General features: G+C 38.7%; 1 protein-coding gene and 1 long non-coding RNA gene across 2 annotated transcripts in view; both read right to left on the reverse strand.

Moving 5' to 3' along the window:
* The window catches only part of LOC149104281 (uncharacterized), a 24,939-nt gene extending 9,908 nt beyond the window's left edge, over nucleotides 1–15,031 (reverse strand). Inside the window, exons 1-6 of the mRNA XM_089272123.1 lie at nucleotides 14,927–15,031; nucleotides 14,501–14,799; nucleotides 13,555–13,669; nucleotides 6,029–6,151; nucleotides 5,553–5,675; nucleotides 1,672–2,055 (exon numbers count right to left, since the gene is read on the reverse strand). Coding sequence (XP_089128249.1) covers nucleotides 1,672–2,055; nucleotides 5,553–5,675; nucleotides 6,029–6,151; nucleotides 13,555–13,669; nucleotides 14,501–14,799; nucleotides 14,927–15,005 — 1,123 coding nt within the window. The 5' untranslated portion in view covers nucleotides 15,006–15,031. The remainder of the gene's footprint in view (nucleotides 1–1,671; nucleotides 2,056–5,552; nucleotides 5,676–6,028; nucleotides 6,152–13,554; nucleotides 13,670–14,500; nucleotides 14,800–14,926) is intronic.
* The window catches only part of LOC149104279 (uncharacterized), a 117,114-nt gene that overhangs the window by 16,952 nt on the left and 75,379 nt on the right, over nucleotides 1–24,783 (reverse strand). The gene's annotated exons all lie outside the window — the stretch shown is intronic.

Here is a 24,783-nt window from a genome sequence, read left to right on the forward strand (position 1 = left end):
GGCATTTTGCAACAGATATTAAAGTATACTACAAAGTACTTAAGCCTTAAAGACGGATACATCAAAGGCTGTCAAACAATTTTGTTTCCTGTAACTCATCAAGTTCATTTTCAGTTGTACCAGCCTTTCACAAAGTTTTATTTTCATTTGAGACATGGCATGTTCCCAAGAGATTAGATGGGATTCAGCCAAGATCATTGACAGAAGTCATTGTGGAAAAACTGTCAGCTTCACCAAAAGACTGGCAATTTCTTCCCCATGGAACTTGAAGAAAATCACAGTCATTTAACACGAATCTGAGGTAGAGATGTTTTTGAAACAATGGGTGGAATGCTCTTTAATCCAAGAGTTGGTAGTGGGACAGTGTATACCATACGCCTATGGTGTGATGGCTGAATCCTTTACAAACAGCACAGCTGCAAGAAAAGGATTGTATCTCAGGGACGTCTCTCTGCGGCCCAAAACTGATCAAACAAGAGTGAGGCTTCATGCTTCGAAAACAACAGGAACGAATAGTTCATCCAACCTGATTTGATGAGTTTCTCACTGAAATGAAACAGCAACTCATCTAAGATGGTGTTTCTTAAAGGCTTTGAAGAAACTGATGCGAACTAACCTATAGTATCGTGTACGAAACTTTCGTGGAAAAATATATATCCTCGTCATAATGAAGCCTTTATCGGAAGGTTCTCTGAAGCAAAATTCTCGATAAACGAGCCAGTGATAATAGGGACATCGGCATGATTAGTGTTCCAAAACTCATTGTTCGCGGAAGCAGAAGACGCCATTGTGATGTTGGTAATTTGCCACGCATCGCCTCGATTCCATGCCTAAAGTACATACGTCATATCCAATATGGCCGCCGCGTGACAGGGGTATTTATAGAATGCTGTGTTTTGTGAAGAAGGTCTGAAAAAGAATCACGCCTCATACGTTCATCTCACATACAAAGATGTCGATCGTTTTCGGAACGGATCGGTTTACGAAATATATTGCTTGAAAGCCCGCCAAATAAGCAAAGCTCAATCTCGTTCTCACGGGATAACAAATGAGCCATGTAGGAGTTCAAACTACGAAAACACTGACAAAAACCTGTGATTTCTGACTTAGAAACAAACTATGATGCTAAGATGAAAACCTGAAATGTTGAAAAAATAAAGAATCGTCGTAAGATGAACGAAAAAAACAAGCTAGCTGAATGAAGAGGATACTCAACGAAGCAACTTGAACAGTAAATATCTAAGCTTATAAACTCTTGTGTTGAAATATCCCGACTCTTTCACTTGTTTTCACTGTATTCAATAAGCTTACTGGTAAAGTACAACTTGATATTGCGTTACGAAGCCCAAGTAAACGCTCTTAGAGCGTCTTGTTTAAAAGTTACTGCACGAGATTCAGTCAGCAATGAAAATTTTAGTGACTGACATTATACTAAATCAATTAAAACTTAATTAGCCAATCGGAAACGAATCCGATGAAATTTTAAAAGTAAAAAAAAAAACGTTCACCCAACCAACAACGCAACGATGAATTTTCACTGGTGATTGATTGAAAGTTTCAGAAAGTGATTGCTCTCCAAAGTTGCGCGTTTTAATCTCGCCAAATTACACGATTTGCGCCGTAAAACTAAGCAACCAGAAGCCAGTGCGCACAAATGAAACTATTACTAACCTGAGTAATTTCCTATGCTCAGCTGGTACTTAGTTCTCTCACTCCCAACTTCAAACGAATCGTACTCGGCGTAAACAGTGTTTCCTGCAAAGTCTTCCAGGTCAACACGGAGCTTATCTTTTCCACTGCTGGTCAGGCGGTATACCTTATCAAGTCCGAGCCAAAACTCACCACCAAGATTACCAAATCCTCGTTTATAGTCAGTCCAGTTGCGGTAGAAGTCAACCGAGCCGTCTATTCTTTTCTGGAACACAGTCCACCCTCCCCCAGCTGTTGTTTGATCACAGAAAACATCAAAGGCACCTAATCCATCAGGGTTGATTGTATACACACCGCTGCTTCGTTTTCCAGATTTGTACAGCTCAGCGCAGTCCTTACTTACAGCTGTATAACAAACAACCGCAAGACAAAACCTGGTTACAAGACTGCAAGTGGTTTACTTCGTCGACTTCAAAATCAATTTGAGACCCTCTTCGTAAATGGCTGTCAATTGCGAATTATATATCAGTGAACTATTTAAGAATTGATTCATGCGTAGCGTGCGTATATCGAGTTATGGATGCATGCGGGAAGTTTGGAGAGCACGAAAGAAGCGTAAGAGTTCGGTTCGAGGCGACAGCCGAGAGCAGCTCTAGCTTCTTGAATGCTCTCCAAACTTCCCAAGTGCATCCATAACTAGATATACGCAGAGCTAAACGCATGAACCAATTGTTTTATAACTTGGCAACAATGACTTGGGCGCTAAAACATGTTTTATTTGTGATTGACTACAAAGTTCTTTCAATGCGCGGTGAAGAAAAACAGAGGTCATTAAGATCCTAACATCGGCCACAATCAGTTGACGGGAACGGTTGAGCGAAAACGCTTTACCTGGTTTCTAAAATTGTCAATGAAAAATTCGCTTCTTCGAATTAATTGTAATGAAAATGTAGGCAGACAAACTCAAAAATACTCGATGAAAATGTAGACAAAGTCAAAATACTCACATTTAAGTAAACATCTTAGCTTGGCAAAAGTCAAAGGCTCGAAGTAGAGTTTGGATTGTTTAGAATAATCTTGACATTGCCGAAACTTAAACAAAAGGAACTTGCTCTAAACTCGATGGAAATTTTTCAGCTAACTTGAAACTGCACGCGTCATCTTATATACGCACAGCCGCGCGTACGTAGAGATTTTGTTCATGATGGCTCAACAGGAATTAGATCGGTCTAGCGCGCACGCAATGTTATGATTAACAATTAGATTATGAGCTCGAGATTTCTATGAGGTGATAGTTGATGAAGCCGCAGGCTGAATCAACTATCGCCTCATAGAAATCGAGAGCGAATAATCTAATTCTTTGAGTAGAATTCTAACTGAATTTTCCTTTAAATAACGATTCTAAATATTTCTGATCTTAATATTAAACTTCACGATTTAGAGAATTTACACGGACTGAATTGTCAATTTGACATTTGCAGTTGTGTACGCGCGCTTATCAGTTTCTGTGAAAAATTTCGAGCTTTTTAATTCAAGAAACCGAAATTGCCCTTCGTTTAGTCTTCTCAGCTATTTGATTATCCATTTGTTTCTAAATGTCCTTTCAAAACTTCGGAGAAACGAGGAAACGTTGCAATTTTTTGGACCAAACGAAGCCACTGCACACTAATGGCTGATAGTGTGCAATGGCTCAGCCAATCAGAGTACAGCGTTTGCATTAGTATACTAGTAAAATTCTACTAGTGTGAATTATATTAGATTATAAAATAACTAAGATACTACGCACGCTCTGATTGGTAAACAGAGTTGCTAAACCTATGTTCTATTGTACCGGTAAACCACGGTTCCCGATCTATGGCAGCTCTACTCGTAACTTTAGTGATAACAAATGTAATAAACAGTTTTGCTTTTTACTGGCTGAGATATCACGAATATATTTTCATTCAAGATATACATGGAAATTTGTAAGGAAAAAAAGGACCAGAAGTCGGTCGTCATATAAAGCTTTATCTTTTTTTTTCCCACGGCAAAAATTTTACGCCGACTCCGGTTACGCTTGAGATTATCTTTAAAATTAAGGAAGTTTCAAACCCTTTTTTCGGTGATTTCCACGGTCCATGGATCACGAAGTCAGCTGGGCTTGACTGATCAATTTGGGTTGTTAAAAAAGCAGGGAAAAGACTTTTTTCTATCAGACATTTTGAGTTTAAACTCAATGCATGAATGCATAACATGATAAATGAATTTGGTTTCCATAATTAGCTTTCAAGCAATAGTTTTCATTTAGCAAAATACAGAGAAACAGGGACTTCAAAGCCTTCAGCATAAGTAAATAAATTCTCAATAAACTTCGGAAGCAGCGTTTCTGTAACTAACCTTTATTCCATTCGCAAAACTTTGGAAGTTATCGTTTAAAACTGCGTTGAATCACTTCGCCAAGCACATGAGGTTTGGACTACTTGCACACTTTTCGTACAGCCTTCTATTTTCGTGATGACCGATTCCACCTACAAATCCTGAGCTACATTTCCCCGTCAGAATACTTTTGAGTTAATAAATACACTTTTTGCATTTCACCGATAACCTTTTCCTTTCCTTTCTTAAAACTTTCTTAGCCTGAAATGTTTTCGTCGCTTTGCTCTGCGGATTTCGCGTCCGGCGCCGAGTCTGTGCTTTCATTCTTTCAATCGCTGTGATTAGTTTGTCGCGTCATCCCATGAATTTGACGAGGATAAGCAGCTTGATCACGAAAGTACAATAAATTTTCCTTTCATTGACAGACGTTTTCTATAGTAGTTTCATAAAAGCGACAAACCACTCTTTCTATGGGTTTAACGGTGCAATAAACCACTTGGGATATTGGAAGAACATTCGAAAAGCTTGTAAATCACTCGCCTTTAGTAGCGGCTAGTGATTTACAAGTTTTTTTCGTGTTCTCCCATCATCCCGCGTGGTTTATTGCGCCGTTTTTGAGTTAATAATTCAAATGAACTTTTACTCTCAAACGAGTTTAGTGAGGCTAGTATAAAAGCACACAAAGGAGTTAGTAATTGGCAACCATTTATGAAAAGGGTCTATTCATCAAGACAGAATATGCATTATCTTTATTTTATAACACACCATAACCTTTATCTGACCGAGACACATACTTAATGAGATTGATAAAAATTCCCAGCAACAGTCTATGTCTATATATGTCTATGTCTGTCCAGAATCTAACATCCAGTTGAATATTTTTAAAAGTTCTCCAAAAGTGTTTTTCCGGTGTGAAATTTCGTGCAAAGTTTAAAGTTGTACACTAAAACAAATTCTGTCAGGATCAGTCGTTGCGAATCACTCGAAATCAGACTTTTCTACCGTAAATTGAGTAGCAGATAGCGAGGAAATTCGTTAAGCATATTCCACAGAAATTCTCTCAAATACAGCAACGATCAGAGAGGTAAACTGGACTTAAATTGACTCATATTTTACTTAAAATTGTGCAGAGAGAGACACACAGGATTACGCACCATTACAGCGCCGAGCGACAAACAGCCAAACAAAGTCTCACAACTTCCAAAAACTCAATTGAATTTACTTACAATTACTTTCATTGCCATTTAAAGGTAAATAGGGGTAAACTTGCGTTGATTAATCGTCTATGGAAGTGTGAAAAGGGCGAAAGATTGACGATTACCGCTAATTCGTTCACGAAAATAGATTAACTCGACGGATTCCGCTCGCTGTGGCGGTTCGAATGAAAAAATTCCGCCCTCTCCAGGAACCAATTAGATTGCAGGAATTGTTGAATTGCGCCCGCTCGCGAGCTGAGAAAAAGATAATATGTATGTACGTATACTTTCTGTCCCTTTTCCTGTGGAATACATATGCTCTCTCTCCTAAAACATTCAGTATATCCTCACCTGTGCAAGTTTTACCATCCCCGGTGAATCCAGCTTTACAGGAGCAAACATGAGATCCAAGAGTATTCTGACAAATGGCATTGACATCACAAACTCGGACGGAAGCTTTACATTCGTCGATATCTGAAAAATTTTTAGTAACAACCACGATAAAAGTGTATCGTAACTACCTGCTAACACTGCAACTCACAAACTTCATTTTATTTTGCGGTTTAATTGCCAGGCCTTGAACACTGAATAAAAGATAAAATTATTTAAGGAACCGTTTGAAACCAAAAGATATCTAATGGAATATAATCGCACAATTATACTAAAAAATCTAAAGAGTGAAATCACAATAAATTCCGACATTAGTCAAACTTAAGCGATCGATTTTTGTTATTAACTTCATTAGTGCCTACTTTAGTTCTAATATCATTTGTTAGCTCGTTCCTTTTAGCTTATAGCGTAACTTATTTAGTTTATGCAGAACCTACCTGTGCATTTTTTTCCATCTCCACTGTATCCAGCTTTACAAGAGCAAAGATATGATCCACGAGTATTCTGACAGTTGGCATTAACATCACAAACTTGGACGGAAGCACTACATTCGTCGATATCTGAAAAATGTTTGGTAACAACGACGATAGAAGTGTATCGTAACTACCTGCTAACACTGCAACTCACAAATTTCATTTTATTTTGTTTATTTATTTTCTATTTGTATTCGTATATCTTGCCTTGCCAGGCCTTGCACACTGAATAAAAGATAGAAGCATTTAAGGAACCGTTTGAAACCGAAAGATATGTAATGTAATATAATCGCACAATTATGCTTAGGCTTAGGAGAACTAGGTTAGGTCTCTGCCATTTCGTAAGCTCAATCGATTGAACTGAAACAGACTGGCCACAAGCGAAACAAATCAATTCTGCATTTCATTTTTATTAGTATTACTTAACTCCAGTTTTAATCCGACCGTTGTATTTCTTACCCGTGTGCTTGCAATTCTAAATGGGTACAATTGCTCCTGTTTTTTACCACCAGATTTATAGATGAATAGTTCGTTTCCTATCACCTAATATGGCACATACCTCTGAATAAACTTATACTGTGACATCATTTTGCTTCGAATGTTCCAACAGTCGTCCGCCACTTGCAAAACGTAATATACAGATTTAGGCCAACCTAAGAGTGTGGCTCCTGGGCCGGGTTGTTCAAAGCCTGATTAAGCTAACCCAGAAAAAAGTAGAATTTTGATTTGAGTTTTGTAACTTTGCGGTGAGGTTTTCTGTATATTGTTTGGCCTTCTGTTTTGAGTTTGAATAATCACCCTATAAACAAAACAAAACAAAACAGCAAAAAACATTTGTATAGAAGAAAAAGTTATAATTTGGTTAACTTTTAATCCTGAGTTAGCGTTAACCGGCTTCCGAGGAATCCTGCCTTGTTTCTAACAAGTTAACCTAATATGAGCCCGCGATCCAGTCGATAACCAGCACTTGGTCAGTGGTCAACTTAAAAAACACGTGAAGTCGAGGAGCTGTAAAGTTGAGCCCGCGATATGGTCACGTGATACTAGTCAGCGGATACCTTGTTTTGACAGGTGGCAATTGATCATAACATGGTTGTCCAATATCAAGGAAGTACACGGTAAACCAAGGCTGCATGTCTGTCAACCTATTATTTGGCGTATGGCTGCCATGTTGGGGAACTCCGTTGCCGTCGTCGCCGTCGGGCATACGCGCCCACGAGCAATACCGCTAGCCATGATAACCATGAGAAAATCAAATCCTGGGTTTCTTTTTCTTTCCTATATGAGTATGGGGCTCAGCTATAAAACAATCGCACTACGCTGTCCAGATATTTGTCTCTTGTAAAGTTCCAAGCCTTCGCCGGCCGTTCTGTTGGCCAGTCCGAATAACTGTCATGGGGTTAGTTGAGTACTTGACTTTGTTTGGTGGTCGTAGTCGCAAATGTGGATTGCGTGACAATCGTGAAAATATGACGTTTTGCAAAGTGAGTGAAGATGGCAACGTAGACCTCGAGGGGAGGGGGACACCCAAATAAAAAGGACGGGGGTGCTCGTGGAAATTTTGAAAAGAACGCTTGTTCCTGTTTGGTGGGCGTGGCTTGAAATTTTTCCTCTCCTAGGAGATACCAATTCTTACATGAAACATTATCTCCTGTCATATTTCTTTTCGGATCAGTACCCTAAAAGGCATCCCAAAAGCTCCCGCTGTGGACCTTTTGAGGCTCAACACCCTAAAGGCTACTTAAACTTCATTTTTAACCCCTAAAAGGCAGGAAAAGCACCCCCGTCATTTTTATATGGGAGTCTGCGCGCCTCGCTGGGGGCGTGGACAGGGAATCAAAAGTGTTCCTTGCTCGCGTGTAGGCAGGGTGTTTTCTCTCTACATCTGCGTGAAAATAGGGAAACTACATTCGAAGCTCCACTATCAGCTACCTCTACAGAAATGGCCACCTCTCTGCAACGGCCACGTTTTTCGTACTGGCGGACGGTCACTCTTATTTTAACCTCTCTAGAATGGCGACCTCTACACAACGGCAACAGCCACTAAAACAAGTCCCAACTGCCAAAATAACTTCTCCGAAACGGCCAGACAATCAACAACTGACGAACCCTGTCTACAAAACCCCATTTTTTATTGGACGTGGTCACGAAACTTGATCTATACCGCGCGTCGTTGGTCTCTATTTCTGTTTAGTTTCTGTCTTATTGATATATTTTGATCGTGTTACGTATTTACATGTTACACTGAGCATTTTTTTTTTTTGAGATAAAAATCTTAAATCCCAAGAAAATATCGGTGTCGTACTTCACCCCTACTGATACCGCCACTTTCCTCTGTTCCAAACGTAACCGTTGAAGAAAGTTTCGACTTTATTACTGTTAACAAAAAACCACACCCTTCCTATTCAACTTTAAAACACAGGTATATTGTTTGTGCTTTTGGTACAGAAATGCATCGGGGACATGACTGGGACTTTTCAAAAACTACATAGACTATACAGTCGAACCTCCACTAACGGTCACCTCTCCACAGCGGACTCCTCTCTACAACAGACACATTTTTTGTCCCGGTGGACAGTCCATACATTCGCTCTTACTTTTGCCTCTAAAATGTGCAAAATAAGGCTACAATAATTATACCGCCTACTTACGGATGTAGAAGTTCGCTTTATGCATAATCATGAATTCTCAAGGTAAAAAAAGGAAAATTTTAGTTCTTCTGACTGTCCGATTTTTCTGCTACCGAATTCTCGGCTAAGGAGGTATATATATGGGCGCTTTCTATTCGACCAAAAATTTCCGGATTTTCTGGAACCTTTCCCAGGAAATATCCGTACCATTCATGCCTGATTCGAAAATTTCAGAATTTATGGTCGAATGGAAAGCGCCCATATTATAGTTTATATAGTTTAGTAGAAAGCAACAGGGGTGAATATGTATGTGAACGCACACCGCGTAACTAAAATCCGATACCCTCTAGGCTTCTTTTGTTCTTTTTGTATCCCAGCACTATCAACGGTGCATTTCTATTCAAAAAGCACAAACGACAAAAATGTATTTTAAAGGTAAAGAAGAAAGGTGTGTTGCAGAACTTTTGTGAACGCGGTAATACTTTCCATTAATCTGCGTAGACATGCCGTGATAGCAGGACCCGCAGCTCTGTGATTCGTCGAGTTCTGTCCTTTTGCAGAATTAAACAGCAACCCCTTCCCCGCTACATCTTCCAGTTTCGTCCAAAAATGTTTAGTTAGGCTGACAATGCGAGCTGCCTTACTTGCACGAGCAAACAGCCGCCGTCTTCGCTCACTCCGCAAGTGGCCGTTTGTCACGTGTTTGTCACGCAATCCACATTTGCCGATTTGTCTGAACTGGGACCACCAAACAAAAGTCAAGTATTTACTCAACCAACACCATGACAGTTATTCGGACTGGCTAACAGAACGGCGAAATCGTGAAATTTTCAAAGGGAGCGAAGTCTGGAAACTTTATAAGGAAGAAATCTGGAAAGCATAGTACGATTGGCGAAGAAACATTTGTGGTTTTCTGTCTTGCTGCTTTATACATTTTTCAAGTGGCGGACGACTGTTGGAACATTCGAAGCAAAATGATGTCACGGTATGTGTTTTATTCAGAGGTATGTGCCATATAAGGTGATAGGAAACGAACTATTCATCTATAAATCTGGTGGTAAAAAACAGGAGCAATTGTACCCATTAGAATTGCAAGCACACGGGTTAGAAATACAACGGTCGAATTATCTTGCCGTAATATTTATGCCACAACTCTGCGACAGTTGATCATGAGGTTTCGCCAACTGCTCGCGTTTTGTTATCATTACCTAGTCTCAGACCAGGATTTCAAGAAATGCTGCGAGGAGACGGTTATTTTTAAAGTAGAGTGTGTATGTTTACATGAAATGATTGTGCTCGAATATTTACGCCAAACATCATGGATGCAACTGTAATCGATTGATTGATTACTCAAGTTTCACTTTTCAAATTGTTGTTGGTTTTTTTTCGGCTGTGGGTCTTCCACATAAAACTGCCGATATTGAACGAATGATGTGTGCTACAGCTGTAACCTTCCAAAAGAAACATACAATAGGCGGAAGTTAAATCAGTTTCGGGCGATATGCACGTGCCGGTGATCGAAATAAATTTGCATAACATTACAATGTACCGAAAGCAGTGTCTTTTTTCATTTAACTGCAAATTTTTGCCAAAGTTAATCATGTGGTCAATCTAAAAGGAAAAACAAACAGATTGCAAGCATCTTTATTGACGAAAAAGGCTTCCATTCGCTTATTTTTGTTCTTGATGAAGGTAGCTTTCCAAGTTCCATGTTGGTTTCACGAATGACGAATTTCTCAAAATGTACCACACGTTTAATTATTGCTCTCGACAGGGTATTTTTTTCGGGCCGCGGAAGAGACTTTCACACAACATAATATGGAGTATGGGCTTTCAGAAAATTTAGTTTCGACTTCAAATTCAATGTACCAGTGGGCTTTTGAGAGTATTGAAATTAGCTAAAATTAGCCCTTTCGCTCACGAGCTTCGATGAAGGTACTCGTATCGGCCTAAAATATTAAAACACTTGGAGCTTTTGCTAATCAAATTATTGCTTTAGAAAGAGCAAGACATGCACTATGAGCTATCCAAAGTATATTGATAGATATCATCGCGTTGATCTGTACGAGCGAAAAGAAAGTGCACAATTTTCGGCCATGTTCGGCAGCGGCAGGCAGCTAAAATGGCGATTTCGGACTTTCCTCGATTTCGAAAAAACTAAAACGCTTCAGGACCTTTGAATGGTATTTTCGAAAACAACTTACTCTAGAGGTTATTTGGGCAAAATATGAAGAATCCGAAATTTCGCGAATGTCATCTCATGCGCGGTATTAACAGGAATCTGCTCTTAAACAAAAGGAACTTGCTCTAACCTCGACGGAAATTTTTCAGCTAAATTGAAACTGCACACGTCTGTAATAATCTTGTTCTAAGAGCACGATGGATTCGGATAAACACAGCTCCAGTAAACAACATCCAAGTTTTTATTCCAACATGGCTACCGAGTCCCGGTACAATGCGCATGACTGTACTCTGTACTAATACGAAATACCGCTGATCATTACACACGTCATCGTTTATACGCACGGCCGTGCGTACATGGAAATTTTGTTCATGATGGCTCAATAGGAATTAGATCGGTCTAGCGCGCGCGCTATGTTATAATGTGAATTATATTAGATTATAAAATAACTGAGATATTACCGACGCACGCTCTGATTGGTAAACACAGTTGCTAAACCTATGTTCTATTGTACCGGTAAACCACGGTTCCCGATCTATAGCAGCTCTACTCGTAACTCTAGCGATAACAAATGTAACAAACAGTTTTGCTTTTCACTGGCTGAGATATCGCGAATATCTTTTCATTCAAGATATAAATGGAAATTTGAAGGAAAAAAAAGGACCAGAAGTCGGTCGTCATATAAAGCTTTATCTTTTTTTTTCCGCGGCAAAAATTTTACGCTGACTCCAGTTACGCTTGAGATTATATTTAAAATTAAGGAAGTTTCAAACCCTATTTTCGGTGCTTTCCACGGTCTGTGGAGCACGAAGTCAGCTGGGCTTGACTGATCAATTTGGGTTGTCAAAAAAGCAGGGAAAAGATTTTTTTTCCTATCTGACATTTTGAGTTTAAACTCAATGCATGAATGCATGGCACGATAAAATGAATTTGGTTTCCATAATTAGCTTTCAAGCAATAGTCTTAATTCAACAAAATACAGAGAAACACGGACTTCAAAGCCTTCAGCATAAGGAAATAAATTCTGAATAAATTTCGGAAGCAGCGTTTCTGTAACTAACCTTTATTCCATTCGCAAAACTTTGGAAGTTATCGTTTAACACTGCGTTGAATCGCTTCGCCAAGCACAAAAACTTTAAGCTGCTTGCACACTTTTCGTACAGCCTTCTAGTTTCGTGATGACCGATTCCACCGACGAATCCTGGGCTACATTTCCCCGTCAGAATACTTTTGAGTTAATAAATACACTTTTTGCCCATCATCGATAACCTTTTCCTTTCCTTTCTTAAAACTTTCTTAGCGTGAAATGTTTTCGTCGCTTTGCTCTGCGGATTTCGTGTCCGGCGCCGAGTCTGTGCTTTCATTCTTTCAGTCGCTGTGATTAGTTTGTCGCGTCTTCTCATGAATTTGATGAGGATAAGCAGTTTGATCACGAAAATGCAATAAATTTTCCTCATAGGATTTCGTCGAAGCTTTTTTGGACCCAAAATGCATTCTGCAAGTTTCATTGCCTTCAATTTTTAGTATCATAGCTTTAAAATCCCTCTCCCCGGTTGCAAAAAACACAAGATACAAGCGAGGTTTACTTTATAAGTGTGTCCAGAGTTAAATTGATTTTACTCCACAAAAGTACCTGTGGTATTTCTGTAGCAAAATTGCTCTTGAACCAGAGTTGTTATTCTAAGCTGTTATGTTACAAACTGTGCTAGAAGTCTCGCGATTCTCTTTAGGAATGCTGCACGCAACCTCTCTCACAAATTTCAGGAATAAAGACACTAACCTATTTGACACCGTTTTCCTCTGAATCCCAATACACAGCTGCACGTGAAGCCATTCACTCCGTCGGTGCAAGTTCCACCGTTCAGACACGGGTTACTAGCGCACTCATCGATGTCTAATTCGAAATGAAAATAATAAGAAAAACAAGAAAGTAATAATTTATAACAACTTAAAAAAATTAAAACATGTCCGATTACTTAGGGATCCTGGTGTTTCCTTGACAACTGCTTACTCACACACATGTTTTTCTGCACTTTCTAGCAGTAACTATTGCCACCTTTCTCGGTGGTTTTGTAACGTCTTATTTACAGTCCCATGTTGGATCCTCCATGCTGCCGTATTTAACATAATGACTGAACAGGTGGCTAAACAAACACTATAACACGAACTGGATCTGTTCGCACGTTCAGTTCTGGTTTGAGCTTGTGTATGAATAACATCTTCTTAAAACAGCATACAATTTTACTGGTTCGTTTTGTATTTCGCAAGTACAGTTACTTGAAACTTTTGTAAGAGACGCTGTGGTATCCGAGCGTTTTGTTTGATTTGACAAGAACGGCTTTCATTTTTGTCCATCCACGCTCTCGTGCTGGTGCTCACGAGTATATTCTAAATGTCCTGTATCACATTGGTAGGTTTCAATTGAATTTAACAATGGAGGACTTTTAGATTTTTGCATCTTGAGATCCTCATTGAGCTTCCGACTTACAAACACAAGTTTGATGGCCTCATGACTGGATGTAATTTAGAGTATAAATGGTAAACGAGCTCCGCTTTGTCCATTTGTTTTTTCGCGAACATTTTTCCGTTTCAGTTTGGGTCACATGTATGAGCGCAAACCGAATTGGACTCTACCCAGTCCTGTTACTACTGTTCGTTACAAAAAGTTTGAACGCTACCTGTTTCACAATGTTTCCCTGTGTATCCCTTGGCACACACACACACATAACTGTTCTTCTCGTAATGTGCAGCACACTTTCCATTGTTTTGACAAGGCCAACTGATGCATGGAGACTGAAAAGAAAAAGGAAAATGATGTCCTCGTGCCGAGCAGTTTTTCCAAGTCGCTCTGTCGGCTCTGTTTTAAAAGTTAATTACTTTCTCTGAAATTTAGTATTGCATGAGTCTCGTTTGATCAAGTCCAAAATTTTACACGGATAATTATCGGCCTCGTCCTTCAATGAAACAGACAATCCCATCTTGGTGAAAAAAAATTCTCCTCTGTTTAATATCTCTATTACTGGTTTAGGAACCACAATCGAAGAGCTTTAGTTTTGAGTTGTAGTAATTATATTAGTTCTTCCGATTATAAAAGAAATCCGCCAAAAATAAACAATAAATTCTTCCGAAAGACCAAACTGCTGCGGTGATTCAAGCTTTCAGAAATGAAAGATCCGGCAGCTTTCGAGAAATGAAGTGACATTAATATTAGGATATCAACAAAATTACGACCTGTCTCATTATAACCTATGGCTTGGTAATTAATCATTAAGTCTCCGTGACGCTTTAAAAGTAATTAGAGTAGAAAAGTCACAACTAAGGAAGAGAATTTGAAGGACCTCAAAATTAAAATTAATTTAATATTTCATATCTTAGGAAACTGCTGAACGTTGTTGAAAGTGGCATTTCAATTGCAGTCAATTATACATAAAAAAGCTCCGATTTCCTTTAAGAGTTTTTTTTTTTTTTTTGCTTCTTTCTTTTTTCTTTCTTCCTCTTTTTTCTCTACTGATCGGGCTAAGTTGTTTCAGCGATTTGTACCACTAAAACACAGGACTGTGAAAGATCACAAAAAGAAACAGAGAGAAAATATGTACAATTTTTTAAAGTTGATATTTCACTTACCGCAATGCTATAATGATAATGAAACCGGCTTGCGACGAATTTTTTCGAATTGTTGTAAATGTCGGATGGGAGGAGTTCACACAAGACTTTTCCGCTCATGATATCGGGGAATGCAGCCAAGTTAAAGGAGAAACATGACGGTATGTTAACACAAGCAAGCCCACACTCGCTGCTTTTGAGAACATAATCCGAACCAACGTTGGTGATGTTGAGGTAGGAGAATTTGTGAGCCTTAAATTTGGCGTAAGCCATTCCTCTATCTATGCCTCGGCTGAAAGTTTTACCACCAACATCAATGACTTTAATCGTAGAGATAAAAATAAATAAATAAATAACCAAATATACGTGCAGTTATGAAAACTCAAAGGGAAAAACGGATTGTCACCAAAGTGATGTCTTAAAGTTACAAAAAGAGGGAAACTTTACCCTTAGAACCATTTGAAGAAGAGACAAGTATCACCAAAAAAAGCAGATAGCTGTTTAGTTCATAAATTCGGACTTCCATTCTCTGTTGCCGATGCCAACCAATTTAACCGGATGATTGAAAATTAAGAACGATAAGTTTTAAGCACGTTTGTATAGAATTTCGTGGCAGTGCACAGCAGCCTCATTGGCTTATGGTTTGATGAGTATTGCAGATTATTTGTTTAACGGTTTCCTGTAATTTTCATTTATAGCCAATAACATGCTGCCAGCCAACGTTTAGTGAGAGAGGAACATGCATAATGCATTTGTTAGCAATGTAGAATATAAAGTTAGTTTTTAAATTCTTTTCCTTGGCGTGTAACCTAATTATTTGGGGTTTCTACGACCTTAGACTCTTTCTTTTATATCAAACAAACTGGGAAAAACAAATAGGAAGACACATTTAAAATCTAGGCAGTGAAGGAACGTGACAAGATCTCGAATATCTCAGCTGATAAAATTGAATTTCAATTTTTAAATGTCAACAATGCCCCCTCTTTAAATCATGCAATTAACTTGTGACGTTATATTGAAAAAGAATACATCATAATTTCAGCTGGTGGCTATATAGTAATATAGCAAATTGAGTTTACGGCATTAATTGCAAACGATAAGTTGCTGACGCTAAATCTTCTCGGTTCTATCTCTGTCCCTCACTAACTGTTGCATGATAACATTTGTTGCTTGGACGCTATTAACAGGTAAATCGATGGTTGTCTCCTAACCTGGAACACAGCTGCCCCTACATATCACCTCCGGCCACCTGTCATTGTTTTTCGGCGTAGGGGAGAACGTACTTGACCTTCTGCTAAATTTCATATTTTCGAAAATTTAAGGTGGCTGTGAACCCACTTCCCCTGAAGAATATTTTTCTTATACTTTGTCAAACTGTTGTAGCTCGACACAACCTTACATACGGCAGCTGCGCCCGCACTACGTGTGGCAGTCAAAACTTAGTTGTCCTGCTGAAACGACACGATGATAGTCATTTTCTCCGCAGCTAACACAAATAAAGACAATGCAAATGGTGCCTTGGCCTCTTCTAATAGTTAACTTGAAAATTCGAGGTTCAGAATAACAGACTTATTATCCTACCAGGCGACAATCGACGAACTACGAGCGAGTTGTCTGACGTTGGGGCCAAATTAAAAGCTTGGAGGCTCAAAATGTTTCATAATTTTCACTTTTTGCAATCTGATATGGTTTTTTGAAATTAAAAATTCCTTTTCGTGCATATTTGATGCCGTTTCCAGTGTGAAAATTTGTCCGACTTCAATGCTTTTCTTGTTGACTTACAACGAATTCGGGACAGTATAGTTTTTCGCGCCTGCTGAATCCTGATTGGTCAATTCAAATTTTAGGCGCGGCTGCCATATGTTTGATTTAACCCTCGGGCGTACAAGTTAGACAGCCCCCTCCATAAGGTGTTTTCAAAGTTTTTAAAAGACAATTTATTCTATGTGGCTGAAACTTTCAGTAACTGGTCCTTCATTCTCTGCGGAAGTTTTAATATTTCAATGGTATGTCCATCATTTTTGGCGTTGCCATGGCAACCACCAAATTTCATATGGGTCAGGCCAAAAGTTAACTTTTTTTGGAGACAATTCTGTATTTTTCCCAGTTTTCTTCATCAAATTGCACAAATTCATGAGTTTGTATATTTCAGAAGAATTTGGGCTTGATTTGCGCTAATCTCCATTATTTCTTGACTTTTTATAAATCTAGTGAAGTCCAAGATGGCGGATCCAAAATGGTGGGTCAATTGACGTCATTTTACGTCATATGACGTTATAACCAACAAAAATGGTAACATGTTGTAGAGCAGTCTCAGGGCTATCTAGTCAACGTAAATTTATTTTCCTCCGCCTTAACAGAATAAAAATCCCGAGGGCGGTGGGGGTTTATCCATCCCCGATTGTACCACGGTAGGTGTATGAGTTAGCTTGTACGTCGGAGGGTTATTAGCATCTAAAGCTAAATAAATCAGAACGAGAGACAAAGTAATAAAAAAATAAAGGGCACTATCGATCATATGCATCTGCTCGTCTTAATATAGAAAGTGAGTTTAAGACTGACAACTGCGCGATCAATAATGAAAACAACGGTAGATAAAAATAACAGTAAAAAATTACGTCCAAAAGCTTTTTTCCCTTTAAGTTTGAGATGCAGCATTGTTAAAAATAAACGCTGTCGTAGCAAAGCTCCAAAAATGCTGATATAAGTTTAGTTTCCTTCCACATATTGCAAACGTTTCTCGAAAAAGTTGTTCGAAAAAAACTATGTTAACGAGGTAATAAAAGAGAATAATGTTGATACCTTTTACGCCAACACTCATCAAGAAGCATAACCAATTAAACCAGCTGAGGCGCACCTTCCTTGCATGAAAACATCACGGCTTAATTATTCGAGGTGATTACCTCTTAATAGAAATGAAGATTGTTGAAAATTAAACTCACTTTTATATCAACATTTCAGTGGTGTATCCAGTATTAAAAGTCAATATTTCGTTAGTTTGTTTCAGACCATTGCATTGCTCATAGTTTTAATAACAAACAGAAATTTGCAACGAGCTATTTTTCCTGGAAATTTATCGAAGGAATTTGGCAGATATCTCTACCCAGACTCTGAATTAGTATCACTCATTTGATTGAGTGATATTGAAGGTTCAGCCTTGATGCAACGATGGTTTGTGATTCTCTAAGCGTTCCTGTAAAGTTGCATTGGGAATATTGAGCAATGTTTCAACAAATCTCCAGGTGGTATTTATTTAATTTATTTTATATTTTTTTCAGCCAATGGAACCTCAATAACAGAATCTAAAAGGGTTACTGGAGCCTGCCTGAACCTATAGCTTTCTCGATGTCTTCAAAAGAACACACAGCCAACAGCTAAAAGTGAACACAATCAAAGAAGAATAAAACACAGGCGAGTAAAAGACGTAAGAATCATGATATTACAAATCTTACATTGCAGTCCACGGTCTAGAATAAAAACAGAATAAAGTCGAACTGGTGATACCATGGATAAGGTTTTTTAAGTTGAATGGAAGCCAATTATTCGACTTAAGTTATTGCCATCATACACACGCGTGTTTATTTTCTTAGATATACAATGGATGGTATTAAAGTTCAGGTGAGACCTTTAAAAGTGCGTCATCTGACTGTTTACATACAGCACGAAGTGAGAGCATCGATGCACCCACCCAGAGGTCACCAAATTGGAACAACGTGCGTTTTCGCAGTGCAAATTTTCTTTTTGTATACTTAACTGAGCGACTTTTACTGAGTTATACCGCGCAGAATTAAGAATTGGGGGACGCATTTTAAATTCACGTCTAAGTGTAACTTTTACATTGAAGACAAAATCGGCAAAGTGACAATTATTAGTACCAGGTTCACCATGTTTATAAAACAAACAATTTGTAAGAAGCTAAGGGTAAGAATAGACCCCCAAAATGGCTCGTAAAACCGGTCAACACAAGTTGGACAGACGATTGAACTGAACCTTTATTAAGTAGAAAAGCCCCAGGCGTCCGGCGCGCGGGGGATTGGATTTGTAAAATTATGGGCTAGAAAATAAAAGGAGTTGAGCCCATGGAATTTGATGGCGTGCCGTGTCGATTCGTGTTACAGTAGATTATAGGTTCTTTCCCTGCCCGAAAGAAAATCCAAAAGTGCATGTAGCGGTATGTAAAAACGCCAATTCTATGACTGCGAAGACATATTAAACTGGAAGGTCTAAATCTTAGATTTGATTCCCAGTATCCTTATTTTCCGGTCGTTCCAACACTTCTGTATGCCATTTGAGTAATTTAGGTTTCACGGGTCTGACGCGGACAGGCACGTAGAGAGATACAACCGAACTGTTTTGGGTTTTCAGCTGATTTTGAGTTTTCAGCTAAAAAAAAAAAAAACTTTAAAAGGGTTATAGAAGCCTGCGTGACCTCGTAGCTTTCTTCATTTCTCCAAAAGAGCACACAGACCATGACAACCATGGTTAAATGTGAAAAAAAAATTCAATGAACAGAAAAACACAGACATATGAAAGACGGACTCGCTTTATGGCCGTGACATAACGATTATTTTATTGCATTCTAGTATAAAATCGGAATAAAGTCGAACTGGTACACCAAGTTGCTGGTTTTTCAAGTTGGGTGGAAGCCAACCGATGGACTTTACCTACCTGCAATACGCACACTTGTGTTCATAAATAGCATTTGATATACAACTATGGTATCAAAGTTCAGGTGCTTCTTTTGACTGTTTTTTATATAGCACGAAGTGAGTGCATCTGTCGATGCAAATACCCAGCGGTCAACAAAGTGGGACTCAACGTGCGTTCACGCATGGCAAATGTTCTCTTTGCATACGTAACAAAGTAGCTTTTTCTGGAGAATCCATACAGAAATAAACGCGCAGTAAGTTTCACTTATACCTGTGAAGAATTTAGACTTGAAAACAAATCACATTTTTAATTCAAGTCTATATGTGACTTACTTTTTGACGACACTTCAGTTTCATGAGATTTTATTAGCGCCAGGTGCAACATTTTTATGACATATAAGAAGTGTAGGAATAGACCACATATATGGCTCATTAAACCGGTTAGGACAAGAACTGGTACAATGTGCTTTCCAAGACTTTGAAAATAGAAAGAAAACTGGGACTTTTCTGGGCGATAAAATCCAAACAATAATAAAAGCATAACATGTTTCACTTACATTTATATCTGTGAAGAATTTAGAATTGAGAACAAATTACATTTCTAATTCACGTCTTGTTCATTGAAGACAAACTCGGCAACGTGATGATTATTAGCATAAGGTTGACCGTCTTTATTTAACTAACAACTTAAAATAAGTGAAGGGTAAACTCTACATAATTAGCTCAAACTGTAAAATCTATCACCAAAGCAAATACGAATATGATTGATCTCGATCCTATTTAGTTCTGACACAATCCTCATTGCGCATTTACAAACTTAATTTATTACCATAATTTGCCACGATGGTCTCCAGAGTTTAAGATGGCCGAACACAGTTTTCGCGCGCGGTCTTGCTAACTCGATTCAGCGAGCGCACAAGGATTGCAAAAGACCAACATGCGGTCGCTACAGCGATCATCTTATTTGCTCAATACCTGCACTATCTGTGCTATTTTTCTTCATAATTGAACGCAGTGTATTGATGGTTTTAGTCTTTTATTACAAAGGTATCATTGAGAAGGTAACGATGCAAAGAACCCAGCAATCCTCAGATTTTTCGTTGTTACCAAAAGAATTCAGTTAAATGCATCGCATGCGTACTAAGTCAAAATAGTGCGATTGAATGCGAAATAGCTTTCTAGGAAATAGGCCTATTTCTCGAGAAGCACTCATTAGAATTTCACGAAATTTGGCCCAAAAGTACTTTAGGAAATAAGTAAGTGGAGTACTGAAAAAAGATGAAATTTAACAAAAAGAATTCTAGAAATTCCAGCGAACCTTCAACAAGGGAAAAGTAAAGATCTCTGCTAAATTATTATCAAAATATTGTTAGCTTGTGAGTATCGTTACAAGCTTGCTGACTAGATTTCCTGCAAATAAACAAAACCGATTTTAAAGACCTGTGTTTTACTCGTTCATGTTGCCATGGCAATGGCACAAACGTCGTCAGCCTAACTATAAAAAAAAGAAACCAAAAAAACAAACAAAGTTTGTGTTGTTAACAGTGTTAACTTGCTTGCTGCTTTTTTGGCGACCAAAGGATCAAGGGTTTCAGAGAAAAAGGTGAATGAAACACAGGCATCAAAAACTATGTTCAGCCACCTTAAATTAAGAGTCTCCTAAACTTGTCAAGTGAAGTCAAGTTTTTTGACCAATCATTATTGAAGCGCTCTTTACCACAGGTTACTAAAGTATGTTTTGAATTGGTATGAAGCTCTGTAGGAAATTGCGTGGATTTCAAAATTCGATGAAAACTCTAAAACCTACCTCACGGTTTTCCTTTTAAACTATCTGATATCTTTTTTTTAGTCTTTCGATTTAGCCTTTACAGTTTGTATTTGCGCCATTTGAGCGATTTTAGTTTCAACGGTCCGACGCATAGAAAAAATAGACATGGTCAGACATAGACGTGGAGAGAGCTGGTTACTTTTGCAAGCTTTTTCAAATGGTCTTCAAAAATTGGTCGCTATCTGGCGACGTGTTCTGTTTTGCCCCGCCTATCTTTATTTAGCGTCAGACCGCTTAAACCAAAATGGCTCAATTAGCACACAGAAGCGCTATATCTATCGAGAGAAAGATGATAACAGGTAAGGTTTTAAGATTTACTGTAGCTTTTCAAAGAAAAAGAGAAGGAAAACAAAACAAAACGAAACCAAAATAACCCCCCTCCCCCCCCCCCAAAAGACAGTAATAGTTTTTAGAATGTTTGTAGCCCGCGTAGCAAGCGTTCCCGTACGAGGAGAAAAAATCGACGAAACACCACTCCCTGCTTCGCCGATTTTTTTGCTCTCGCTTCAATTTACGCGCGGCCAGAATGCGGAAAAGCTCTTCGTACGGGAACGCTTGCTATGCAGGCTAGAATGTTTCAACAATTTTAAATACGTACGAAATTAATATACCAGATCGAACAATGACAGGAGCACTCCAGAATACGAAAATGTTGTCATGCTATCATGGCTCCATCTGATCAGTTGCCTTTTGCTATTTTGAGATAAAAATTCTGGGCTTAGTTTCGTATCTAAGATCGGAATCCGCTACTGATCAACTAAAAACAAAAACTCATGTAAGATTAAGAAGCGTGTTAAATAATACTACCACGAGTTCCCTTTAGTTATAGCCTGCGAGCAAGCTCTCCACCAGTTCAAGAACTGATAAGAAAGCTTGCTTGTAGCAACATTGAAAGTTTGTTTAAATAATTACGTTTGAAGCTTTTTTTTTTTTGGCAAATGTAGACTACTTCCAGAAGCAGCACTCTTTCTTCTCCTTCTTTTTTGTTTTCGTTCAGAGAGTAATGGCGAAATTTTTGTTATCATTTGCAGGGTTTAGCGATTTCCAGACTCTCCTCAATCGAAAACAGTTACGGGAAATTGCATTGTAATGTATAGATTTAACCAAGCCTAAAAGCGGAGCTTCTGATTGCAACAATAGTCCTTTTCACGGTTAACTTTGCTCATTTGCATTACAATAAAATCTAGTATGTATGTGAGGCAATTTCGGGCTATTTTGTAATTTTAGCCCGAAATTGCCTCGCATCCACGTTGAATTACATTGTAATGGAAATGAGAAAAATTAACCGTGAAAAGGGCTATTGAAGATAAAGGAAAAAGAGAAATATTTTTTCTTGGATCAGAAACTCAAAAATTGATCAATTGTGAGCATGTAATTGTTCAGCGTGTGGTTTTGCTATTTTTTCCAGTTAAATTTTAACAAACTATACCCAACAAGCCTAACCAAGATCGTAGAAATTACGTACGCAATATATCAGGGATTTTCCAAGAGACGATTGTACAAGGAATATGTCAGAAGAAAAGTCAACAACGTGCCAGGGGTTAATTTGCGCCGAAATATTCCCATTGCGAGTACTCCTTCCTTCTCCCCAGGGAAATAACGTGACTTGAGCCCACAATCCAATAATTAAACCAGTAACTGGTCAGCGGTCAACTTAAAAAAAACACGCAACCTCGATGAGCTCTCAACCTCAACCCGCGATATAGTCACGTGATACTGGTCAGCGGATAGCTTGTTGTGACAGCTGTCAATTAACAATAGCGTGGACGCCCAAAATCAAAGATGTAGCTATGGTAATGGTGCTACTCTCTTAGTTTTCAAGGTATTGGCCTACGGACGGACGGACGTACGTACGTAAGTAGGGACAGTCACGCGACAACCAAAATTTTTCAGATCGATGGGTTACCAAATTTTCTAAGGTATGGGGCTCCCCTCGCGCACCATCGGCGCGCAGGAGCTCTGCTATTGAGTGGTAAGCGCCATTTCCGCCATTTACTTATTAACTTTTTAATATATACTTATTCATTTTTACATTCATAATTTCTTTTTTTGTGTGTGTCCCCAATTAGCAGCAATGCTAAATACCCCAGACACGCTAATAAAGGTTTTTGTTGTTGTTGCTGTTGTTGTTGTTGTATTTCAGTTTGTTGATTTCCTGATTTTGGAATTCCCACTGGCTTATTTCGGCGAATAGTGAACACACCTCAAGTCGTAGTATTGGCTTCCAGGTGAAGACAAATATGTCAACCAGCAACGCAAAGCAAAAAATAATCCAAACTAATGGGAAGTCTTGAAAGCTTTTTTCATCGGCTGTTGATATCTGTTTTCTTATACGGTGGACTCTTGCTTGGGTGAGGGACAACATTGTTTTTACTTCTTAACTATCAGCCTCAATTAAAGGAAATTTCAGTTGATTTTTGTGAAAACAATTTAAGATGTGTTATAGGTCAACTTATACCCCCACCTAAGCCAGATTCTAGTTCCAATCCAACAGGACAGTAATGAACTTTTACCCTGTAATTATGATTGTCATTTCAAAATTTCTTCCATTCAATTGCTGTGCATAGTTCCACTTCCAATAGGCGTCCAACTAAATTTTTTCCGTTGTAAGCCCGAAAATTCAAGTATTCCAGCAGGTTATTATTGTATATTATTGTATTGGCATTATCGGACAATCTAGTCCATAATTTTAGCGTGTGTTAGTAATTGTACATTTCCTTAAACATTTTCTGAGATGGCTTTGGAGTCCGATTCGTGATCGGCAGATGCAGTGACAAGAGCCACAGACATAAGTAGAATCAGTGGGTGGGGCGAGGGCCCTGGCCTTCTGACGTTCTCTCCTGGTATCCAGCAGGTTAATGACTAAGATTTGTCATTGATAAATGTCATTTTAGAATCGTGTGAAGTCAAGGAACTTCCGGGAACACTGACTCCAAATTTCCGGGAACACTGAATCCACATTGAATCTTTTCAAGACTGTACACTGAATGGTCCTGCCAATAAAGCGCGTCAATGCAGTTAGTTGACGTATTTCAAGGGAGATTGTATAACCGAGAGCAAAGCGAACAACAGTATTCCGCTTTTGGGTCACCTCGTGATCACATTTTCGTTCCCGATATTCCTTATTACGTGTATGTAGTACGCTGGACAAAACTTTTCTGGATCAACGATTTACAACAAAAAATTAGAACAAACAAAGTGACACAAATAATTTTTTTGATTGCCTTGAACTTTACAAAAACTTATTTTTATATGGATTTCGCAAGAAAGACTTGCGTTACGCCTTGTCCAAATTTGGTAACTGAGTCATCAAAGTATACAAAATCACGTGATTTCTGAGAAAAACGAGTCACATTAGGAGTGTTGTTTTGCGAAGAAACTCTACGGGCTGATGGATTTTTTTGTCAAGATTTTGACAAGAAAGCGTGAGAAAAACTTACAACTCATTTAGCCACCTGAAATACAACATTCTCTTCATAAACTGATCTTTGAAGTCTTTAGACTTTTCTTGCCACAAGATCGGTCTTGTCTGCCACAACATGGCTGCCTTTAGCCCGCGCTTCGTACGAGCCCCCATTGCACAAAATACTTCTGTGTTAAAGCGTTGTCAGCATAATAAGAGTAAAGACTTATCATACTCAATAGATAATTGTAAGAACTGTGATAAATGCTGCTAAACCGCTTTAAGTTTTACATTTTGTATATCTGACCGAATTCGCAAAAACATGCCCGCATTGACTCAAAGACAGTCCCACCGGCCAGAGTCCTCTGATCACCCCCCATGGCTAGGAGATTGGCCCTTGACTGGGACCACTCCAGCAGGGTGC

The sequence above is a fragment of the Orbicella faveolata genome, unplaced genomic scaffold, assembly GCF_042242905.1.
Source record: "Orbicella faveolata isolate gen_17 unplaced genomic scaffold, um_ofav_v1 contig_34, whole genome shotgun sequence".
Classification (NCBI taxonomy): domain Eukaryota; kingdom Metazoa; phylum Cnidaria; class Anthozoa; order Scleractinia; family Merulinidae; genus Orbicella; species Orbicella faveolata.